Raw genomic sequence first — 24284 nt, forward strand, 5'->3', positions numbered from 1 at the left:
TTATATACTATTTTAATTTTAATAAAAAAAGCCGACCGATCGGCTGTTTAGCCGACCAGTCGCCGACTGCCAGCCGACGGTGAAAAATGGCCGAATAGTCGGCTTATCCGACCGGTCGGCCACTAGTCGGTACATCCCTAATTTTTAGACATTTTGATTTTTCGATTTTTTTAAATCTCTCGATATTTCGCTTTTTAGATTTAAAAAATTTTTGATCGTTCGGTTTTTGGATGCTTCAATTTTCCGATTTTTTCAACTTATCTATTTTTTAAATTTTAGATTTTTCGATTTCTCATTTGATTTTTCACTTTTTCCATTTTTCCTTTTTTTTTAATTTCATATTTTTCGATTATTCAATCTTCCGATTTTACGATTTTTTAAAAACAAAATCGCACAAAAAGTTTATACTTTGGGCTGCACTTCAGGGGCGAGGAAAGTTCTGTCGAAATAACCTTCGGCAAAATTTGTTTACTAAATGTTCTTTAATTTTTGTGTGTATCATGTAAGTCAATTGCTGCCAAAATGTCTAAAATTTCGAAAACAAATCAAATTTTCTTATACTTTTGGGAATCTCGGCTTCGCCTCGGCCGTATGTTGAAGCTTCTGGCTTCACTTGTTTAAATTACTTTTTAAAAATTTGCTATGTATGTATGGTTAATAAAAAAATTAGTCATGTTGTGATTACAATAATCCGGGGGCTGAGTTAGACGTTTCGTCGAAATTGTATGTTTCAGAGTGCGAAAAATTCCGCGTAAAGACTGGTTGAAATTCTTTTAGGAATTTATGACTTACCTACCTTACAAAAATAGAGCGTTCTTGTACACCCACGTCCAACCTTGATAAATCTCAGTAAATATCATTAATGAATGAAGAGTCGCTCATGAAAATTAAATTTCCTCGTTCGCAGGATATGTTGAAATAACCGCACACGTGCTACTTCTACGTCGGTTTTCCCAAGAAAAACACCTCGCAAAGAATGAAATATTTTAATATATACAGTCTGTACAAGCGCTAACTTTAAGAAACAATTATCGTCAATTTATATTACAAATTACTCTGTACAATATGCACATCCCTATAAAATAATCAATAAATACTCCTTATCCAGGTACTAATATATTACACTTGACTCAGCGCATCGATCGCTATTCAAATCCACCTAAATTTCCGACTTTAACTTTCACATCGACTGCAGTCGAGCACGCTCCAGTCACGTGAAAGACAACTGGTTAACAACAACAGTTCCAGAGGGTTCGGTCGTCCAACACATGAGTTAAAATTACAATCACAGATGAGAAAGAGAAGGAAAGTCCAGTCCAGTCCCGGGTTTCACCCAGTCCACCATCAGTCACTTCACTGGGACTCAGCAGTCTAAGAAGATCACAGACACGAGTTTAAATTCCACCACACATCACAGACGAGTTGCAGGAGTTCGGGCATTATCGGCACCCGCAACCCACCACCACCATATCCTTGTAGTTCTTGAGGATGACGTTGCCGTCGCTGGCGACGTACAGCATGGAGATGGAGGAGAGGCTCGTCGGCACGCAGCACGGCTTCGGCACCTCCGTCGGCTTCATGGAGTTCACCAGGCTCTGCACGATGGCGTGGTTGGTGGTGTTGAAGTGCTCGGGCAGGGGGTAGTCGCACGCCCCGAAGCAGTAGAACGCGTCGTACCCCGGGGGCGCCACGATCCAGTCGCTCCACCTGGAACCACCACAAGCGAATTTGTAGAAAACGTATTTAGTTGAGTTAATGAATTTTCACTTTTTGGCAACTGATGCGATTTTGATTTTTTTTTATTTATTTTGAGGTATTATTTGAAATCAGAAACATTGTAGGATGAACGTACATATTTAAGTACCAGACATTGACCGGTATTCCCCTAATACCGCTCCAAATGAGCTGAGTTTTGAGGTTATAAATTGAGTCTAGGAAGAGTGTTTTTATTTTTTAAACGAATTTTTTTATTGACTAAAATTGACAAAAAACTGAACAATTAATTGAAATCAAAATTAGTACAAAAAATTACTTAATGCGACTTGTTAAATTAGTTATAGTCAATTATATACGTGTTTTAGTCTGTTTATTAATTTGGAAATAAATAGTCGCTATTATAATACTTCACCATTATCTTTTATTCGTCCCAAATTTTTGGAGTTTTCGAAATTTCGATTTTCTCCCTTCTCGATTTCTCGACTTCTCGATGTTTCGTTTTCTCGACATTTCGGTTTTTCAATTTTTCATTTTTTCCACTTTTCAGGTTTTTGATTTTTCAATTTTTCGATTCTTCCTTTTTTCAATTTTTCGATACTTCAGTTTTTCGATGTTTCAGGCTTTTTTAGTTTTTCGATTCTTCAATCCTTCTTCGATTTTCAATTTTTCGATTTAACGGTTTTTCAACATCTCGGTTTTTCAATTTTTCGATTTTTCAAGTTTTCGAAATCTCAACTTTTTAGAGCTTTGGGAATCTTTCCATTTCTGGATTTTTCAATTTTGAAATAATTTAATTTTTCGATTTTCTAAGTTTTAGATTTTCCGAATATCGATTGATCGATTTTTCAATATTTGAGTTTTGGGATTTTTCAGTTTTTCGATTCTCCAGTTTTTAATATTTTAATTTTTCAATTTTTTAATTTTTGGTTTTTCGAAGTTTCGCTTTTAGCTTTTCAATTTTTCAATTGTTCGTTATTTAAATGTTCCATTTTTCTATTTTTCAATTTTTTGGTTTTTAAATTTTTCGATTCTTCAAGTTTTTTTTATCTTCGAGTCTCGATTTTTCAAATTCTCGACTTTTCAACATTTAGATTTTTTCAATTTTTCGTTTTGGGAATTTTTCCATTTCTGGATTTTTCAATTTTTGGAGATTTTAATTTTTCGATTTTTTAAACTTTAGATTTTACGATTTGTCTATTTCTTGAATTTTCAATTATTATTTGTTTAAAAAAAAAAATCATTTTTCGGTTTTTTGATTCTTCAGTTTTTAATATCTTAATTTTTCTATTTTTAATTTTAGGTTTTTTGATTTCTCGTTGTTTAGTTTTTCAATTTTTCGTTCTTTAAATTTTAATTTTGTATTTAAATTTTTTGGTTTTTAAATTATTCGATTTTTCAATTTTTCGAGTTTCCGATTTCTCAATTAATTGATTTTTCTGTTTTCCATTTTTCGATATTTTGATTTTCTTCTTTCTCGATTTCCATCTCTCGACATCTCGATTTTTCATTTTTTCGATTTTTTAGGTTTTTATTTTTCAATTCTATCTCTTTTCGATTTCTCGATTTTTGAATTTTTGATCTCAGTTTTTTGATTCTTCAGTTTTTAATATTTTAATTTTTCAAGTTTTTAATATAACTTTTTCGATTTCTCGTTTCTTAGTTTTTCAATTTCTCGTTTTTGAGTTTTACAATTTTTCGTTTTTAAAATTTTTCTATTTCTTTTTTCAATTTTTTGGTTTTTAAGTTTTTACAATTTTCAATTTTTCAAGTTTTTGATTTCCCAACATTCATTTTCAGTTTTCACTTCATCAATTTTTCGTTGTTTCTAATTTTCCGGTCTTTGTTTTTTCAATTTTTCGACTTTTCCCTTTCTCGATTTTTCTGTTTCGGTTACTCAACATATCGATTTTTCATCCTCAGCTTTCAGTTCAATTTTTCGTTTCTTCGATTTTTCCGGTTTTTGTTTTCTCAATTTCTCGACTTTTCAATGTTTCGGTTTCTCAAGAACCTCTCGATTTCTCGAGTTTTCATTTTCAGTTTTCAGTTCTTCAACTTTTCGATTGTTGATTTTTCCGGTTTTCGTTTTTTCAATTTTTTCATTTTTCGTTTTCCTGATATTTTGATTTTCTTTCTCAATTTCTCGAATATTTAAGTTTCGATTTCTCAACTTCTCGATTTCTGGATTTTTCATCTTCAGTTTCCAGTTCTTCAATTTTTCGTTTCTTCCATTTTTTCGGGTTTGTTTTTTCAATTTTTGGATTTTTCGATTTCTCGATTTTTCGACTTCTCAACTTTTAGATATTTGGATTTCCTTCCTTCTCAATGTCTCGACTTTTCAAAGCTTCGGTTTCTCAAACTCTCGATTCTTCGATTTTTCCATTTTTCGTTTTCTCGATATTTTGATTTTCTCCTTTCTCAATTTCTCGACTTTTAAATGTTTCGGTTTCTCAACTTCTCGATTTCTCGATCTTTCATTTTCAGTTTTCAGTTCTTCAATTTCTCAATTTTTCGATTTTTCCGGTTTTTGTTTTTTAAATTTTTCGGCTTTTCGATTTCTCGATTTTTCGATTTTTCGACTGTTGGACTTTTAGATTTTTCGATATTTTGAGTTTCCCCTTTCTCAATTTTTCAATGTTTCGGTTTCTCAACCTCTCGATTTCTCGAGTTTTCATTTTCAGTTTTCAGTTCTTCAATTTTTCGTTTCTTCCATTTTTTTTAGGTTTTTGTCTTTTCAATTTTTGGATTTTTCGATTTCTCGAAATTTTGATTTTCTCCTTTCTCAATTTCTCGACTTTTCAATGTTTCGGTTTCTCAACAACCTCTCGATTTCTCGATCTTTCATTTTCAGTTTTCAGTTCTTCAATTTCTCAATTTTTCGATTTTTCCGGTTTTTGTTTTTTTAATTTTTCGGCTTTTCGATTTCTCGATTTTTCGATTTTTCGACTATTGGACTTTTAGATTTTTCGATATTTTGATTTTCTCCTTTCTCAATTTCTCGAATTTTCAATGCTTCGGTTTCTTAACCTCTCGATTTCTCGATTTTTCATTTTCAGTTTTCAGTTCTTCAATTTCTCAATTTTTCGATTTTTCCGGTTTTTGGTTTTTTCAATTTTTCGACTTTTCGATTTCTCGATTTTTCGACTTCTCGACTTTTCGTTTTTTAGATTATTCGATATTTTGACTTTCCCCTTTCTCGATTTCTCGACTTTTCAATGTTTCGGTTTCCCAACATCTCAATTTCTCGATTTTTCATTTTCAGTTTTCAGTTCTTCAAGTTTTCTAGTTTTTGTCAATTTTCGATTTTTCGACTTCTCGACTTTTCGACTTTTTGATATTTTGATTTTCCCCTTTCTCGATTTCTCGACTTTTCAATGTTTCGGTTTCCCAACATCTCAATTTCTCGATTTTTCATTTTCAGTTTTCAGTTCTTCAATTTTTCTAGTTTTTGTTTTTCAATTTTCGATTTTTCGACTTCTCGACTTTTCGACTTTTTGATATTTTTATTTTCTCCTTTCTCAATTTGTCGACTTTTCAATGTTTCGGTTTCTCAAAGTCTCGATTTCTCGATTTTTCATTTTCATTTTCAGTTCTTGAATTTCTCGATTTTTCCGGGTTTTTTTCAATTTTTTGAGTATTCGATTTCTCGATGTCTCGACTTTTCGATGTTTCGATCTCTGGATCAGTTCTTCAATTTTTTTTTTCTTCGATTTTTTCGGTTTTTGTTATTTCAATTTTTCGATTTTTCGATTCAAGACTTTTCGACTTTTCATTGTTTCAGTTTCTCAAGCTCTCGATTTCTCGATTTTTCATTTTTAGTTTTCAGTTCTTCAACTTTTGGATTCTTCGATTTTTCCGGTTTTCGTTTTTTCAATTTTTCCATTTTTCGTTTTCCTGATATTTTGATTTTCTCCTTCACAATTTCTCGACTTTTCAATGTTTCGGTTTCTCAACTTCTCGATTTCTCGATTTTTCATTTTCAGTTTTCAGTTCTTCAGTTTCTTAATTTTTCGATTTTTCCGGTTTTTGGTTCTTTCAATTTTTTTCTACTTTTCGATTTCTCGATTTTTCGACTTCTTTTCATTGTTTCGGTTTCTCAAGGTCACGATTTCTCGATTTTTCATTTTTAGTTTTCACTTCTTCAATTTCTCAATTTTTCGATTTTTCCGGTTTTTGTTTTTCAATTTTTCGACTTCTCGACATTTCGATTTTTCGACATTGTGATGTTCTCTTCTGTCGATTTCTCGACTTTTCGATGTTTTGGTTTTTCAATAACTCGATTTTTCAATTTTCCGATATCTCATTTATTTGATGTTTCAGTTTTGGGCTTTTTAAGTTTTTCCATTCTTCAAATCCTCTTCGATTTTTCAATTTGTGGATTTTTCAAGGTTTGAGTTTTGGGATTTTCCAGTTTTTCGATTTTTCATGTTTTAATATTTTAATTTTTCAATTTTTTTAATTTTACATTTTTCTGTTTTAAATTTTTTGATTTTAAATTTTTCGATTTTTCAATTTTTCGATCAATTTTCCCGACTTCCATATCTTGACTTTCCCTTTCTCGATTTCTCGACTTTTCAATGTTTCAGTTTCTCAACATCTCGATTTCTCGATTTTTCATTTTCAATTTTCCGTTCTTCTTTCGATATTTTCATTTTCTTCTTTCCGTGTGACTCGATGTTCCGGTTTCTCGACATTTTGATTTTTCAATTTTTCGCTTTTTCAGGTTTTTTATTTTTCTATTCTTCGATTCTTCCTCATTTCGATTTCTCAATTTTTGGATTTTTCGATCTCAGTTTTTCGATGTTTCAGTTTTGGGATTTTTAAGTTTTTCAATTTTTCAATTTTTCGAATTTCCAATTTATTGATTGGCCTATTTTTCAATATATGACCTTTGCGATTTTTTAGTTTTTCGATTCTACAGCTTTTATTATTTTAATTCTTCAATTTTTAGCTTTTTCGATATCTCCTTTTTTAGTTTTTCAATTTTTCGATTTTTCCGGCTTTCGTTTTTTCAATTTTTCAAATATTCGATTTTTCGACTTCTCGATTTTCCGATTTTTCGACATTGTGATTTTCTCTTTTCTCCATTTCTCGACTTTTCGATGTTTTGGTTTCTCGATAACTCGATTTTTCAAATTTTCATTTTTTATATTTTTCCGGTTTTTGATTTTTCAATGTGTCGATTTGGATGGATTTTCCGATTTCTCGTTTTTTGAATTTTTCGATGTTTCGGTTTTGGAATTTTTAAGTTTTTCGATTTTTCAATTCGTCTTCAATTTTTCAATTTTTCGAATTTCCAATTAATTGATTGATCTATTTTTCATTATGTGAGTTTTGGGATTTTTCAGTTTTTCCATTCTTCAGCTTTTAATATTTTAATTCTTCAATTTTTTAATTTTAGCTTTTTCGATATCTCGTTTTTTAGTTTTTCAATTTCTCGTTTTTTTGTTTTTTAATTTTTCAATTTTTCCACGTTTCTATTTCTCGATATTTTGAATTTCCCCTTTCTCGATTTCTCGACTTTTTAATCTTTCCGTATCTCAACGTCTCGATGGCTCGATTTTTCCTTTTCAGTTTTCAGTTCTTCAATTTTTGTTTTTTCAACTTTTCGATATTGTGATTTTCTCTTTTCTCGATTTCTCGACTTTTCGATGTTTTGGTTTCTCGATAACTCGATTTTTCAAATTTTCATTTATTATATTTTTCCGGTTTTTGATTTTTCAATGTGTCGATTTGGATGGATTTTCCGATTTCTCGTTTTTTGAATTGTTCGATGTTTCAGTTTTGGGATTTTTCAGTTTTTCCATTCTTCAGCTTTTAATATTTTAATTTTTTAAGTTTTTAATTTTAGATTTTTCGATCTTGTTTTTTATTTTTTGAATTTCTTAATTTTTCATTTTTAATAAATTTTGCATTTTTGTATTTTTCAGTTTTTTGATTTTTAAATTTTTCGGTTGTTCGATTTCTCGTTAAATTGATTTTCTATTTTCAATTTTTCGATTCTTTCTTTTTCGATTTTTGAATTTGTCGATATCCCAGTTTTTCGATGTTTCAGTTTTGGGCTTTTTAAGTTTTTCGATTCTTCAGTTCCTCTTTGATTTTTGAATTTATGGATTAATCAATTTTTCAGTATTTGAGTTTTAGGATTTTTAAGATTTTTCGTTTTTTAAATTTTACATGTTTCGATTTTTTAATTTATTGATTTTTTTACATTTAAATGTTTCAATTTTTCGATTTCTCCATTTCGATTTTTCAATTTCATTTTACTAAAAAATTGAGGAATTGTACACAAAATTTACTTGCTTGAAGAAATTTAAACCCAACAGTTAAGTTTTTCTTCCAAGTTATATTTTCCAGTTATTTGTGTATGTATGAATTTGTCAAATTACATACCAGAAAAAAATCAGTGCCGCCACCACTAATAATATTTCTTTAAAACGAATATAGGGGAATTTTTTATTATACCAACCTTCTTTGATTCATTGTCATTTTATTATTTTTTTTTTTTTTAATACAGATGTATTATAAAATCTCGTACCCCACGTCTCGGAAGTCCACGTACATCTTCCGCCTCCTGCAGGGATCCTTCTCCTTCTGCCTTATCTTCCTCGCGCCCGCGCCCCTTTTCGGCCTCAGCTTCATCTCCGCCGCCGTCCTCTGCCTGTTCTTCCCGTCGTCGGTGTACGTGTACAGCACCGGCTGCTTCTGCCACCAGTCGGCGTCGGCGTGGCGGCGCAACCGCAAGTGTCTTCGCGTCGCCGCCGCCTTCCCCGACGCGTGCAGCGCCACCAGCACCCCGTAGTTGGTCTTGGGGTCCTGCAGCCACCTCTGCACGGCCGGGGAGACGTCGACGCTCACCGTGGAGTTCTCCCTCGTGTCGATCAGCTGCGAGTCGATCACCCGCATGATGGGGGGGCGCTTGCCCTTGACGCCCCGCCGCAGGATGTCGTGCACGAGAAGGCGGTAGATGGGGGCGGCGCCGGACGCCGGCAGGCTCTCCCGAGTCAGCTTGATCTCGGCGGCCTTGAGCTTCTCGCCCTTGGGGATGCTCGCCAGGTCGAATTTGAGGCGGAATTTGTCGTGGTGGATGAACTTCTCGTCGATGGGGCTCTCTGCAAGATGAGTTTGTTTGTATAACTGAGCGTAATGAGTGGACAGAATTGGACCGAGTGAGGCGCCTGAGGCGCGAGAGTAATTACCACGAGGATTGACAGTTAGTGCGGGAATTGATTTAGTGGATTGAGGGGAAAGGGGACAGCGCGACAAATTCTGAACAAGGACTTTTGTGTGTGGCTTTAGAATATGGAATGACAGTTACACCATTAATTATTTTGACAATGGTTGCAACGATTTGAATATTTCATGAAGAATACGCACCGAAGAAAGGAAGAAAGTTAGAAGAAGACGGTGACAACGCTTACGTAAGCCAATATTTTACTTTGACAGAACTTGTAACGTTGGAATAATAATTGAAGAGAAACTTCGCAAATAACTCTTGAACGTGAATCGAAAATGACAGCGAAATGGAGAACGAACACAATGACGTTTCGCGTTTCTCACACCCACGGAGAGAAGTCAACTCCAGCCCTGCTCCACCAATTGCCAAGAAATCAAAACAACGTCCACATCTCATTATTTTCGTACCGCCCTACTTCCACTCACAATCAACACCAACAAGTAGCGAAAGTGGGACGAGCACATTATACAATATCTCATTCTTAATCGACCATCTTCAAGTATTTCTCCGATCAGGTAAACTTTCGAGCTACCTGATTATGAGCAAACGGGGCGTACCCGCTGTAAACGACAGTTAACGAGGTGACCGGCACAGGTGCCAGTCCTGGTGGTTCCAGGAAAAAAAAAGATTCGGTGGGAAATTTTTGAAAAGAGGAAGAAATCCCGGAGAAAAATGTCAGCTTTTTTTTATTTTTTCGACTTTTTAGTTTTTCGATTTTTCAATTTTTTTACATTTTTCTATTTTTTTCGATTTTACCAAATTTAAATTTTTGTTTTTTCGACACTTTAATTTTTAGTATTTTTCCATTTCCAGATTTTTCAATTTTCAGATATCGTTTTGGAAATTTCATTCTATAAAATTTTATTGTACAATAGCGAGAGAAATGTACTACTTAAATTTGTCGCGTGCCGGTAATTCCCAGATGTTAGAAAGCCAGAATAATTCAGGTCCGGACAATGATCATTATCCTATTACGAGTACTACCTGCTAAATGTTCTCCGACAAATTGGGGTAAACTGGTGGCGAGTCATTAATATTTACCATTGTACTACTGTCCGTCTCGTTATTGTCAATAAAATTTTATAGGGTAGAATGAAACTATACATATTTTAATTTTCGATTTTTCGGATGTCGATTTTTCGATTTTTCGGTTCTTCGTAATTCATTTTTTCGTTTTTTTTTTAAATTTACATTTTTCGAATATTCAATTTTCCGATTTTATAAAAATTCAATTTTTCTATTTTTCGAATTTATCGATTGACCAATTTTTCAATATTTGAGATTGTGGATTTTCATTTTTTAAATGAAACGATGTTTAAATTTTACGATTTTTCAATTTATTGATTTTTTTAATTTAAATTTTTCAATTTTTCGATTTTGGGCTCTTTCGATTTCTCGACTTTTTGATTCCTCGATTTCTCGATCTTTTAATGTCTCGATTTCTCGATGTTTCAATTTTTGGATGTCTCAATTTCTTGGTTTTTCGATTTTTCGGTTTTTTGTTTTTTCAATTTTTCGATGTTTCGACTTTCTATGAACTTTGATTTCTCAATTTTTCTACATTTCAATTTTAGATTTTTCGATTATTTCGATTTTTCAAATTTTCCATTTCTCTACATCTCGGTTTTTCAATGTTGAAAATTTTACAATTTTTTGATTTTTTAAGTTTTCGAAATTTCAACTTTCAGCACTTTAATTTTGGGAATTTTTCCATTTTTGAATTTTTCAATTTTTAGATGGGTACATAGAAATTTAATTTTTCGATTTTCTAAATTTTAGAGTTTTCAGTTTGTCGATTTCTCGATTTTTCGGTTTTTCAATTTTTAGATATAAAAAATTTTTCATTTTTTGATTTGTCAGTTTTTCGTTCTTCAATTTTTCAATTTTTCGAGTTTTAAATCTTGGATTTCTTCGATTTCTCTTTTTTTTGTTTTTCAATATATCAGTTATTCATTTTTTTTTTAATTTTACACTTTTCAATTATTCAATTTTTCGATTTTTCGAATTTAACGATTGACCAATTTTTTAATATACCTGACATTTGGGATTTTCATTTTTTTGATGTTTAAATTTTTCGATTTTTATATTATAGATTTTTTGATTTCTCGTTTTTTTGATCTCCTAGTTTTTCATTTTTTCGTTTTTTAAATTTTACATTTTTCGATTTTTCAATTTGATTTTTTTTTATTTAAATTTTTCAATTTTTCGATTTTGGGCTCCTTCGATTTCTCGATTTTACGACTTTTTGATTGCTCTATTTCTCGATATTTCAATTTTTCCATGTCTCGATTTGTCGATTTCTCAATTTCTCAGTTTTTTGTTTTTCCAATTTTTCGACGTTTTCATTTTTCAGTTTTTCGATTTTCCAATTTTTCTACATTTCAATTTTGAACTTTTTCAATTTTAGATTTTTCGATTTTTCATTTTTTCGAGAGTTTTTTTACATTTTTCGATTATTTCGATTTTACAAATTTTTTGAAGTTTCAATTCTTCGGTTTTTCGAATTTTCCATTTCTCTACATCTTGGTTTTTCAATCTTTAAAATTTTTCGATTTTTCAGTTTTTAGTTATTTAAATAATTTTTAAATTTTTTAATTTTACATTTTTCGGTTTGTCAATTTCTCAATTTTTCGGTTTTTCAATATTTAGATTTTAAAATTGTTCATTTTTTTATTTTTAGATTTTTTATTCTTCAATTTCTCTTTTCTTTGATTTTTTAGTTTTTCGATTCATCAATTTCCCGATTTTTTAAAACATCAATTTTTGTATTTTTCGACTCTTTAATTTCTCGACATCTCGGTTTTTCAAGTCTTTGGTTTCTTAACACTATACATTTCAATATTTTAATTTTCGGTTTTAAATTTTTTTTTAATTTAATTTTTCAATTCTGCGACTTCTCAATTTTTGTACATTTTACATTTTTCGATGTTTTTTGATTTTACGAATTTAAAATCTTTTGAAGTTTGAATTCTTCAATTTTTCCAATTTTTTATTTCTCAACACCTCGGTTTTTCAATGTTTAAAATTCAATTTCGAGAATTTTTTCATTTCTGGATTTTTCAATTTTTAGTTTATTTAAGATTTTTAGATTTTTCAGTTTGTCGATTTCTCGATTTTTCGGTTTTTCAATTTTTAGGTTTAAAAATGTTTCATTTTTGGATTTTTCGGTTTTTCGTTCTTGAATTTTTCGATTTTTCAAATTTCGAGTTTTTGATTTTGACATTTTTGCGATTTCTCATTTCCTTTTGATTTTTCAGTTTTTCGATTTATTAATTTTTCGTTTTTTTAAATTTTACACTTTTCGATTATTCAATTTTTCGATTTCTAGATATTTCAAGTCTTCGGTTTTTCAACTGTTCAACACTCCTTTGAAAATTTTCCGTTTATGAATTTTTTAGTTTTTCAATATTTTAATTTTCGATTTTTAAATTTTTCGATGTTTAGATTTTTCAGTTTTTCGATTTCCAAATTTTTGTACATTTGAGTTTTGAGATTTTTCAATTTCTCGACTTTTCAACTCTTGGATTTTTTTAAATTTTAGATTTTTCGATTTCCCATTTTTTTGATTTTTCAATTTTTTTACATTTTTCGATGTTCGAATTTTAAATTTTTGGAAATTGCAATTTAATTTTTCGAATTTTCCATTTCTCGGCATCTCGAATTTTTCAATGTTTAAAATTGTTTGATCTCAACTTTTCCACACTTTAATTTTGGGAATTTTTCCATTTCCGGATTTTTCAATTTTTAGTTACTTTAAATTTTAGGTTTTCAGTTTGTCGATTTCTCGATCTTTCGGTTTTTCAATTTTTAGATTTAAAAAATTTTTCATTTTTCGATTTTTCGTTCATTTTTCGATTTTTCAAATTTCGAGTTTTTGAATTTTATTTTTTTTCGACTTCTCATTTCCTTTTGATTTTTCAGTTTTTCGACTTATCAATTTTTTTTAAATTTCGAATGTTTCAATGGTTTTTCAATGTTTCAAATTTTTCGATTTTTCGATTTCTAGATATTTCAAGTCTTCAGTTTTTCAACTGTTCAACACTCCTTTGAAAATTTTACATTTCTGAATTTTTTAGTTTTTCAATATTTTAATTTTCGATTTTTAAACTTTCTATGTTTCGATTTTTCGATCTTTCAAAAACAAAAGTCGCAAAAAAATTTACATAAAAAAAATCAATTTTTTTAAATTTAATTTTTCAATTTCTCGATTTTTCAACTTCTCGACTTTTTGATTCCTCCATTTCCCGGTTTTTTGATTTTTTAATGTTTAATTTTTTCTCAATTTTTCTACATTTCAGTTTTCAGATTTTTCAATTTCTCGATTTTTCAACATTTGGATTTTTAAAGTTTTTTTTTAATTGTATATTTTTCGATTTCTCATTTTTTTGATTTTTCAATTTTTTTACATTTTTCGATGTTTTTCGATTTTACTAATTTTAAATTTTTGGAAATTACAATTTGATTTTTCGAATTTTCCATTTCTCTGCATCTCGGTTTTTCAATCTTTAAAATTTTTTGATCTCAACTTTTCCACACTTTAATTTTGGGAATTTGTCCACATCTGGATTTTTCAATTTTTAGATATTTTAATTTTTCAATTTCTTTAAATTTTAGATTTTTCGGTTTCTCGATTTTTCGGATTTTCAATTTTGAGATTTAAAAAATTTTTCATTTTTCAGTTCTGCGATTTATCAGTTTTTCGTTTTTTTAAATTTTTAATTTTTCGAATTTTTAATTTCTCGACATCTCGGTTTTTCACTGTTTAATTCGATTTTTCGACTTCTAAATATTTCAAGTCTTCGGTTTTTCAACCCTCTATATATTTTAGTATTTTAATTTTCGCTTTTAAAATTTTTTGATACCTCGATTGTTTAAATTATTTTTTTAAATTTAATTTTTCAATTTTGCGACTTCTAAATTTTTTACATTTTTCGATGTTTTTTGATTTCGCGAATTTAAAATTTTTTTGAAATTTGAATTCTTCAATTTTTCGTTTCTCAACACCTCGATTTTTCAATATTTAAAATTCAATTTTGGGAATTTTCCCATTTCTGGATTTTTCAATTTTTAGTTATTTTAAATTTTAGATTTTTCAGTTTGTCGATTTCTCGGTTTTTCGTTCTTCAATTTCCCGATTTTTTAAAATTCTAATTTTTCAATTTTTCGAATTTTTCAGTGGTTTTTCAATGTTAAAATTTGTCGATTTTTCGACTTCTAGATATTTTAAGTCTTCGGTTTTTCAACTGATCAAAAAATTTTCCGTTTCTGAATTTTTTAGTTTTTCAATATTTTAATTTTCGATTTTTAAATTTTTTATGTTTCAACTTCTCGATCTTTCAAAAACAAAAATAGCAAAAAAAATTAAGTTCAAAAAAATCAATTTTCCATTTCTCGGCATCTCGGTTTTTCAATTTTTAAAATGTTTTGTTCTCAACTTTTCCACACTTCAGATATTTCAATTTTTCGATTTTTTAATTTTATATATTTCGGTTTATCGATTTTTCGGATTTTCAATTTTGAGATTTAAAAAATTTTTCATTTTTCGACTTTTCAACTTTTCGAGTTTTTAACTTTAACATTTTTTTGATTTCTCATTTTTTTTATTTTTCAGTTTAATTCGATTTTTCGATTTCTAAATATTGCAAGCCTTCCATTTTTCTGGATTTTTCAATTTTTCAATAGTTTAATTTTCCATTTTTAAATTTTTTCAAATTTTAGACATTTTAGATTTATTGGGCAAAATTTTGAGCTGACGTCATCAATTTTTTGGAGGGGATAAGTAAATACATATATTTTCATTAAAAATTTATCATCTGTAAACCATCTGCAAGATTTCAAAGCATTACAAAATGTTGTTCTATAATTTTTATTTTTTTCCAAAAATCTGGACGTTCCGGGTAAAAACTCAAATTCCGGGCAGACGGACAGACGGAATCGGGAGACCTATTTCTTCGTGGGTTTCAAAGTTGGCGCGCAGACGCCCCCCTTAAGTTAAAGCATGCTTACATACCCACATGCAGGAAGCTGCGGACTGTGTTGGCGCTTTTAGTGTGAAGCCCGGGCAGGGGTAGGGAGGCCGTGTCATAATCCAGACTGTTCTGGATGTCGTACAGCCTCCTCAGATCCTCCGGGATATGTGGCCTCTGGCCGTGGAGCTTCGGCCGCTCCTTCATCCCGAAGAGGGGAAGCACTGAAGTTTTGAACTCGTTGATCAGGTGCTGGGGGACGCACAGAGTCCTTCCCCAGCAGACGATGGTGAAGATGCATATGCACATTTTCCAACGCATCGCGATACCTGGAATAAAGGACGCGCATCAGCATCGATAAAAGCCGAGTTTGACGACAAATCGAGCCTCGTGACTGCAACAACGTTAATTGTCAAGTAGCGACATTCCGGCAAATATTTGTCCGCGTTTTTACGAGCGCGAATTAGATTTTATAGCGTTCGTAGAAGCGAAGATTACACTTCCTTGAACTTTGGTCCGATGCAATTTCTGGGTGTTATTCAAATGGTGACGCGTTTACAAATACTGAATAATTAATTGTTGCAGCGAACAACAAGCGCGACGAGGAAGCGCTGCTGGAGCAAACAACGCGAAGACTCCGTGGGGTCGATCATTTGCGTAGTTAGGTGGCAAGGTATTTGCCGTGAGCAAATATGACAGATAGCACCTGTTCTTGTTGATTGAGCGGATTGTTGTTGCGCTGGATTTTTGCAGTTCGAAGCGGTAAATTGTTGACGGAACGAATTAGGGACTTTTGTTTTTTGGAGGAGGGCGGATCGACGTCAGGCGGGCTAATCGACCGGAAGGGCGATAATCGGCCCGGATTACCTCCGGATTAGGGAAGGATTAGGGCGCGGTTTAGCCGCGTTTTGATAAGAGGTGACGTTGATCAATGCAGAGCGTAATGTTGACGCAGTGGTTAGGAACAGAGCGAAATGGGTGAATTATACCCATCTTGCTTTTGTTGTAGAAATCGAGGCGTTTACGGTTTATTAGCGCGAAATTTGTACAAATTCTCCTGATGATTCCTTCAATTTTTTTATATTAAAACTTGTATTAATGTGAACAGCTTGAATTTGAACATTTATTCCCAAATCATTATTAAAATTTTGGCCGTATTACTATGCCTGTTGTGTTTAGTTTTAAGTTGGGTTTTTTCAGGTTTTTGATTTCACTTTTTCGGCTTTTCAAAAGTTTTTGATTTTTTAAAATTTTAGATTGCTCGATTTTACAATTTTTCGAATTTTTGATGGCTTGATTTTTCAATGTTTCCACTTTTTAAATTTTAGATATTGGGATTTTTCGATTTGTCAATTCTTCGTTTTTTTTATATTTTTTAATTTTTTGAATTACATAATAAATTTTAATTGTTCATGTTTTCGATGTTTCGATTTTTCGAATTCTCGCTTTTAGATTTTTCGAGTTTTTTTTTATTTATCTAGATTTTTCCATCTATCGTTTTTTTTTTATTTTTAGATGTTTCAATTTAAAATTTTTCGATTTTCGATTTCTTAATTTTCCGATTTTTCGACTTCTCGACCCTAATGCGAAAAGCCGATTCGGCATTGTCAACCAAATAATCCTAATTATCTCACAAAATTTCAAAAAGCACGCGGTTAAAGTGATTTTACAATAAGAAATTTGAATTCGTTGGCCGACTAGCTACTTTTTTGTTTTTTTGACGTTTCATGACCCTATTTTCATATAAGTCTCCCGGTTTCGTCTTTCTGTTGTCAAATTTTATATAATGTAGATGGTAAAACCCTAACCAAAATTTAGCTAGTCCTCCCCACCAACAATAGGATGACGTCAGTTGCAAAATTTACATTAGTAAATGTTATTTAAATTTTATAAAATACGATACTTATGCACATGTGGTTTATGAATCCCTGTTGACTCAAACTGAATTTATGATTTATGAATCCGTGATGAATTTTTATTATATATTTAGTTGAATAACAAGTTTTTCGATATCACAGTTTGGCGATTTTTTAATTTTCTCGATTTTTCTAAATTTTTTACTTTTAGATTTTTCAATTTTACTAATCAATTTTTTCATTTTTTGACTATGCGAGATCTGGATTTTTCAACTTTTCGATTTCTCGAGTTTTCGTTGTTTTAGTGTTGGGTTTTTCAGTTTTTTGGTATTCGATTTTTTATTTTTTCGGTATTTCAGAATTTTTCGATTTTTTGATGCCTTGATTTTTTAATTTTTCAATTTTTCGATCTTTTAATTTTTATATTTTTTACATTTTAGATATTGGGATTTCTCGATTTTTCAGTTCATTTTTTCTATTTTTTAATTTTTCGAATTATTAAATTTTAGGTTGTTCACTTTTTCGATGTTTCGATTCCTCGATCTTTCAATTTTTCAAGTTCTCGCTTTTAGATTTTTCGGTTTAAAAAATTGAATAACAATTTTTCGATTTTTTAGTTTTTCGATGAATGAGCCTTTCGATATTTTAGTTTGGTGATTTTGTTTTTTAATTTGTCGATTCGTCAATTTCTCGATTTTTTTGTTTCGATTTCTCAATTTTTCCATTTTTCAATTTTGGCGTTTTTTGATTATTGATTTTTTGAGTTCTCAATTTTACTAATCAATATTTTGACTTTTCGACGTCTCGATTTCTCGATTGTTTTTATTTTCCGATTCCACGATTTTTCAAGTTTTCGTTGTTTCACTGTTGGGTTTTTCAATTTTGGGTTTTTTCAGTTTTTTGATTTTTTACTTTTTCGGTTTTTAAAAATGTTCCGATTTTTTTCAATTTTAAGTTCTTCAATTTTATAATTTTTCGTTTTTTTTTTGATGCCTTGATTTCTTGATTTTTCAATTTTTCTAGCTTTTAATTTTTCAATTTTTCAGCTTTTCGATTTCTCAATTTTCAATTTTACTTTTAATCAATTTTTTTATTTTTCGATTTCTCAATTTTTCAAGTTTTCATTGTTTGACTGTTGAGTTTTTCACCATTTTTTACTTTTTCGATTCAAAAAAAAAATTACTTTTAATTTAGATACTGGGATTTCTTGATTTTTCAGTTCTTCGTTTTTTCTATATTTTACTTTTTCGAATTATGGAATTTTAGATTTTGTCACCTTTTCGATTTTTCGACTTTTCGCTTTTTAAAATTTTTATTTTTCGAGCTTTCAATTTTTCCATTTTTTAGTTATTCCATTTCTGGATTTGTCTAGATTTCGATGTTTCGATTTACCTTTTTTTTAATAGTGGATGTTTCAATTTAAACTTAAAAACAAGCGTGAGGTAAGGAAGTACATATTGTAAACGAATTCATTGGACGACTAGCTACTTTTTTGTTTTCTTGACGTTTCATGACCCCTAGAGCATGAAAAATAGGTGTCCCGTTTTATATAATGTAGATGGTAAAACCCTAACCAAAATTTAGCTAGTTTTCCCCACCAACAATAGGATGACGTCAGTTGCAAAATTTACTAACCAATATTTTGAATTTTCGACGTTTTGATTTCTGAATTTTTTTATTTTCCGATTTCTCGATTTTTCAAGTTTTCATTGTTTCACTATTGGGTTCTTCAGTTTTTTGAATTTTTATTTCGTCGGTATTTAAACATGTTTCGATTTTTTTCAATTTTAGGTTCCTCAATTTTACAATTTTTCGTTTTTTTGATGCCTTGATTTCTTGATTTTTCAATTTTTCAATCTTTTAATTTTTCGATTTTTTAAATTTTACATATTGGGATTTTTCGATTAGTCAATTCTTCATTTTTTTATTTTTCGAATTACATAATAAATTTTAATTGTTCACTTTTTCGATGTTTCGATTTTTCGAGTTCTCGCTTTTAGATTTTTTGAGTTTTTTTTATTTTCTAGTTTTCCCATTTCTTGATTTATCTAGATTTTTCCATCTATCGTTTTTTTTTTTATTTTTAGATGTTCCAATTTAAAATTTTTCGATTTTGATCTATTTCGATTTCTTAATTTTCCGAATTTTCGACTTCTCAACTTTTCGTAAGTGAGGTTAGGAAGTATAATTATATTGTAATCGAATTCATTAGACGATTAGCTACTTTTATGCTTTCTTGATGTTTCATTATCCTTAGAGCGTTTATGGCTTTGACTTTTAAAGTACTTACAGCCCACCGTCATAAAATTATAAAGGCCCAGTTGCAGGTAAGTGCGAAACTCAATACCCCCTGTGCTTTTACAAGAAAAGGTCTTTTCAGGTAGGAATCAGTAAGCGGATTTAAGACATTGGGGTGTGACGACTTACTGAATTATAATGGGAGTTAAATTGCACCCTAATGCGAAAAGCCGATTAGGCATTGTCAACCAAATAATCCTAATTATCTGACAAAATTTCATTAGTACGACTAACTACTTTTTTGTTTTTTTGACGTTTCGTGACCCTAGAGCATGAAAAAATAGGTGTCCCGTTTTCGACTCTTCTGTTGTCTAATTTTATATGATGTAGATGGTAAAACCCTAACCAAAATGAATAACAAGTTTTTCGATATTACAGTTCGGCGATTTTTTAAATTTCTCGATTTTTCTAAATTTTTGACTTTTAGATTTTTCAATTTTACTAAATAATTTTTTGATTTTTTGACTATCCGAGATCTGGATTTTTCAACTTTTCGACTTCTCAAGTTTTCGTTGTTTTAGTGTTGGGTTTCCAATTTTGGAATTTTTCATTTTTTTGATGTTTGATTTTTTACTTTTTCGGTATTTCAGAATTTTTCGACTTTTTGATGCCTTGATTTTTTGATTTTTCAATTTCTCGATCTTTTAATTTTTTGATTTTTTACATTTGAGATATTGGGATATATCGATTTTTCAGTTCGTTATTTCTATTTTTTTATTTTTCGAATTATTAAATTTTAGATTGTTCATTTTTTCGATGTTTCGATTTCACGATCTTTCAATTTTTCGAGTTCTCGCTTTTAGATTTTTCGGTTTAAAAAATTGAATAACAATTTTTCGATTTTTCAGTTTTTCGATTAATGACCCTTTCGATATTTCAGTTTGATTTTTTTTTAATTTGTCGATTCGTCAATTTCTCGATTTTTTTTTATTCGATTTCTCAATTTTCCGATCGCTAAATTTTTCATTTTTCAATTTTGGCGTTTCTTGATTATTGATTTTTTGACTTCTCAATTTTACTAATCAATATTTTGATTTTTCGACGTTTCGATTTCTCGATTTTTTTTATTTTCCGATTTTTCAAGTTTTCGTTGTTTCACTGTTGGGTTTTTCAATTTTGGATTTTTTCAGTATTTTGATTTTTTACTATTTCGGTATTAAAAAATGTTCCGACTTTTTTCAATTTTAGGTTCTTCAATTTTACGATTTTTCAAATTCTCAAGTTTTCGGTGGTTCAGTGTTGGGTTTTTTCAGGTTTTTGATTCCACTTTTTCGGCTTTTCAAAAGTTTTTGATTTTTTAAAATTTTAGATTGCTCGATTTTACAATTTTTCGAATTTTTGACGTTTTGATTTTTCAATGTTTCCACTTTTTAAATTTTAGATACTGGGATTTTTCGATTTGCCAATTATTCATTTTTTTATTTTTTAATTTTTCGAATTACATAATAAATTTTAATTGTTCACTTTTTCGATGTTTCGATTTTTCGAGTTCTCGCTTTTAGATTTTTTGAGTTTTTTTTATTTTCTAGTTTTCCCATTTCTTGTTTTTTTTTATTTTTAGATGTTTCTATTTAAAATTTTTCGATTTTGATCTATCTCGATTTCTTAATTTTCCGATTTTTCGACTTCTCACCTTTTCGAAAGTGAGGTTAGGAAATATAATTATATTGTAATCGAATTCATTAGAGGATTAGCTACTTTTATGCTTTCTTGACGTTTCATTATCCCTAGAGCGTTTATGGTTTTGACTTTTAAAGTACTTAACAGGCGACCGTCATAAAGCCCCAGTTGCAGGTAAGTGCGAAAATCAATACCCCCCTGTGCTTTTACCAGAAAAGGTCTTTTCAGGTAGGTATCAGTAAGCGGATTTAAGACAATGGGGTGTGACGGCTTACTGGATTATAATGGGAGTTAAATTGCACCCTAATGCGAAAAGCCGATTAGGCATTGTCAACCAAATAATCCTAATTATCTGACAAAATTTCATTAGTACGACTAACTACTTTTTTGTTTTTTGACGTTTCATGACCCCTAGAGCATGGAAAAATAGGTGTGCCATTTTCATCTTTTCTGTTGTCAAATTTTATATTATGTAGATGGTAAAACCCTAACCAAAATGAATAACAAGTTTCATTAACAATTACAGTTCGGCGATTTTTTAAATTTCTCGATTTTTCTAAATTTTTGACTTTCAGATTTTTCAATTGTACTAAATAATTTTTTGATTTTTTGACCATCCGAGATCTGGATTTTTCAACTTTTCGATTTCTCAAGTTTTCGTTGTTTTAGTGTTGGGTTTCCAATTTTGGAATTTTTAATTTTTTTTATGTTTGATTTTTTACTTTTTCGGTATTTCAGAATTTTTCGATTTTTTGATGCCTTGATTTTTTAATTTTTCGATCTTTTAATTTTTTGATTTTTTACATTTGAGATATTGGGATTTATCGATTTTTCAGTTCGTTTTTTCTATTTTTTTATTTTTCGAATTATTAAATTTTAGAGTGTTCATTTTTTCGATGTTTCGATTTCTCGATCTTTCGATTTTTCAAGTTCTCGCTTTTAGATTTTTCGGTTTAAAAAATTGAATAACAATGTTTCGATTTTTCAATTTTTCGATTAATGACCCTTTCGATATTTCAGTTTGGTGATTTTTTTTTAAATTTGTCGATTCGTCAACTTCTCGATTTTTTTTGTTTCGATTTCTCAATTTTTCCATTTTTCAATTTTGGCGTTTCTTGCTTATTGATTTTTTGACTTCTCAATTTTACTAATCAATATTTTGATTTTTCGACGTCTCGATTTCTCGATTTTTTTTATTTTTCGATTTCACAAATTTTCAAGTTTTCGTTGTTTGACTGTTGGATTTTTCAATTTTGTTTTTTTTTCCAGTTTTTTGATTTTTTACTTTTTTGGTTTTTAAAAATGTTCCGATTTTTTTCAATTTTAGGTTCTTCAATTTTAGAATTTTTCGTTTTTTTGATGCCTTAATTTCTTAATTTTTCAATTTTTCTATCTTTTTAAATTTTAAATTGTTCACTTTTTCAATGTTTCGATTTACTCGATATTTTGATTTTTCAAATTCTTACTTTTAAATTTTTTGGTTTTAAAAATTTTTGATTTTTCGAGTTTTCAATTGTTCGATTATTCCATTTATGTTTTTTTTATTTTTAGATGTTTCAATGCAACAATTTCTAGATTTTTCAGCTTTTCGACTTCTCGATTATCAATTTTACGTTTAATCATTTTTTTTATTTTTTGATTTCTCAATTTTTCAACTTTTCATTGTTTGATTGTTGGGTTTTTTCAGTACTGAGATTTTTAAAATTTTAGATTCTTGATTTTACAATATTTCAATTTTTAAAATTTTAGATACTGGAATTTCTTGAGTTTTCAATTCTTCGTTTTTTCGAATTATGGAATTTTAGATTTTCTCACCTTTTCGATTTTTCGAGCTTTCAATTTTTCCATTTTTTAGTTATTCCCATTTCTGGATTTATCTAGATTTCGATGTTTAGATTTACCGTTTTTTTTTAATAGTAGATGTTTCAATTTAAAATTAAAAACAAGCGTGAGGTAAGGAATTGTAAACGAATTCATTGGATGACTAGATACTTTTATGTTTTCTTGACGGTTTCATGACCTCTAGAGAACGAAAAAATAGGTGCTAAGAAATTAAGAATTTTATAAAACAACTTTCGTTTGGTACACAAAACGTAGATCGAATTTTTCCGCCAGCTCATGGAATCCGATAATGCGCATTTCCGCCTCTAGCAGATAATTCAAAATCAAAACAAAACGCGAGCCGGAGATTCTTTCAAACAACTTTAAAATCAAAACAAAAGGCGAGCCGGAGATTCTTTCAATCTTCTTCAAAATCAAAACAAAAGGCGACCCCGAGATTCTTTTAAACTTCTTCAGAATCAAAACAAAAAGCGAGCCGGAGATTTTCCAATCTTCTTCAAAATCAAAACAAAAGGCGACCCCGAGACTCTTTAAACTTCTTAAAAATCAAAACAAAAGGCGACCCCGAGACTCTTTTAAACTTCTTAGAAATCAAAACAAAAGGCGACCCCGAGACTCTTTTAAATTTCTTAAAAATCAAAACAAAAGGCGAGCCGGAGATTCTTTCAATCTTCTTCAAAATCAAAAAAATAGGCGACCCCGAGATTCTTTTAAACTTCTTCAAAATCAAACAAAAGGCGAGCCGGAGATTCTTTAAACTTCTTCAAAATCGACACAAAAAGCGAGCCGGAAATTCTTTCAACCTTCTCCAAAATCAAAACAAAAAGCGACCCCGAGATTCTTTTAAAGTTCTTCAAAATCAAAACAAAAGGCGAGCCGGAGATTCTTTCAATCTTCTTCAAAATCAAAACAATAGGCGACCCCGAGACTCTTTTAAACTTCTTCAAAATCAAAACAAAAGGCGAGCCGGAGATTCTTTTAAACTTCTTCAAAATCGACACAAAAAGCGAGCCGGAGATTCTTTCAGTCTTCTCCAAAATCAAAACAAAAAGCGAGCCGGAGATTCTTTTAAAATTCATCAAAATCAAAACAAAAGGCGACCCCGAGATTCTTTTAAACTTCTTCAAAATCAAAACAAAAGGCGAGCCGGAGATTCTTTCAATCTTCTTCAAAATCAAAACAATAGGCGACCCCGAGACCCTTTTAAACTTCTTCAAAATCAAAACAAAAGGCGAGCCGGAGATTCTTTTAAACTTCTTCAAAATCGACACAAAAAGCGAGCCGGAGATTCTTTCAGTCTTTTCCAAAATCAAAACAAAAAGCGAGCCGGAGATTCTTTTAAAATTCATCAAAATCAAAACAAAAGGCGACCCCGAGATTCTTTTAAACTTCTTCAAAATCAAAACAAAAAGCGAGCCGGAGATTCTTTCAACCTTCTCCAAAATCAAAACAAAAAGCGAGCCGGAGATTCTTTTAAAATTCTTCAAAATCAAAACAAAAGGCGACCCCGAGATTCTTTTAAACTTCTTCAAAATCAAAACAAAACAGGTTCCAGAGATTCTTTCAAACTACTTCAAAAACCAGACACAAGGGATCCCCGAGATTCCTTCAAACTTCTTCAAAATCAAAGAAAAAGCGAGCCGGAGATTCTTTTAAACTTCTTCAAAATCCAAAAGGGGACCCGGAGATTCTTTCAAACTTCTGTAAAACCAAAAGAAAACAGGTTCCAGAGATTCTTTCAAACTACTTCAA

The 24284-nt window shown here is 30.2% G+C and overlaps 1 protein-coding gene across 2 annotated transcripts in view; it reads right to left on the reverse strand.

The window, feature by feature from the left end:
* Positions 1-972: 972 nt before the first annotated feature.
* Positions 973-24284, reverse strand: part of LOC135140867 (protein decapentaplegic) — a 69207-nt gene continuing 45895 nt past the window's right edge. For both annotated transcript variants that reach the window (XM_064071594.1, XM_064071593.1), the window contains exons 2-4: positions 14961-15245; positions 8252-8825; positions 973-1707 (exon numbers count right to left, since the gene is read on the reverse strand). In XM_064071594.1, the coding sequence (XP_063927664.1) occupies positions 1440-1707; positions 8252-8825; positions 14961-15237 (1119 nt within the window). In that variant the 5' untranslated portion in view covers positions 15238-15245 and the 3' untranslated portion in view covers positions 973-1439. The remainder of the gene's footprint in view (positions 1708-8251; positions 8826-14960; positions 15246-24284) is intronic.

The sequence above is a fragment of the Zophobas morio genome, unplaced genomic scaffold (assembly GCF_036711695.1).
Source record: "Zophobas morio isolate AGI-343-1 ecotype UQ-CSIRO unplaced genomic scaffold, CSIRO_AGI_Zmor_V1 ptg000041l, whole genome shotgun sequence".
In the NCBI taxonomy this organism is placed as follows: Eukaryota; Metazoa; Arthropoda; class Insecta; order Coleoptera; family Tenebrionidae; genus Zophobas; species Zophobas morio.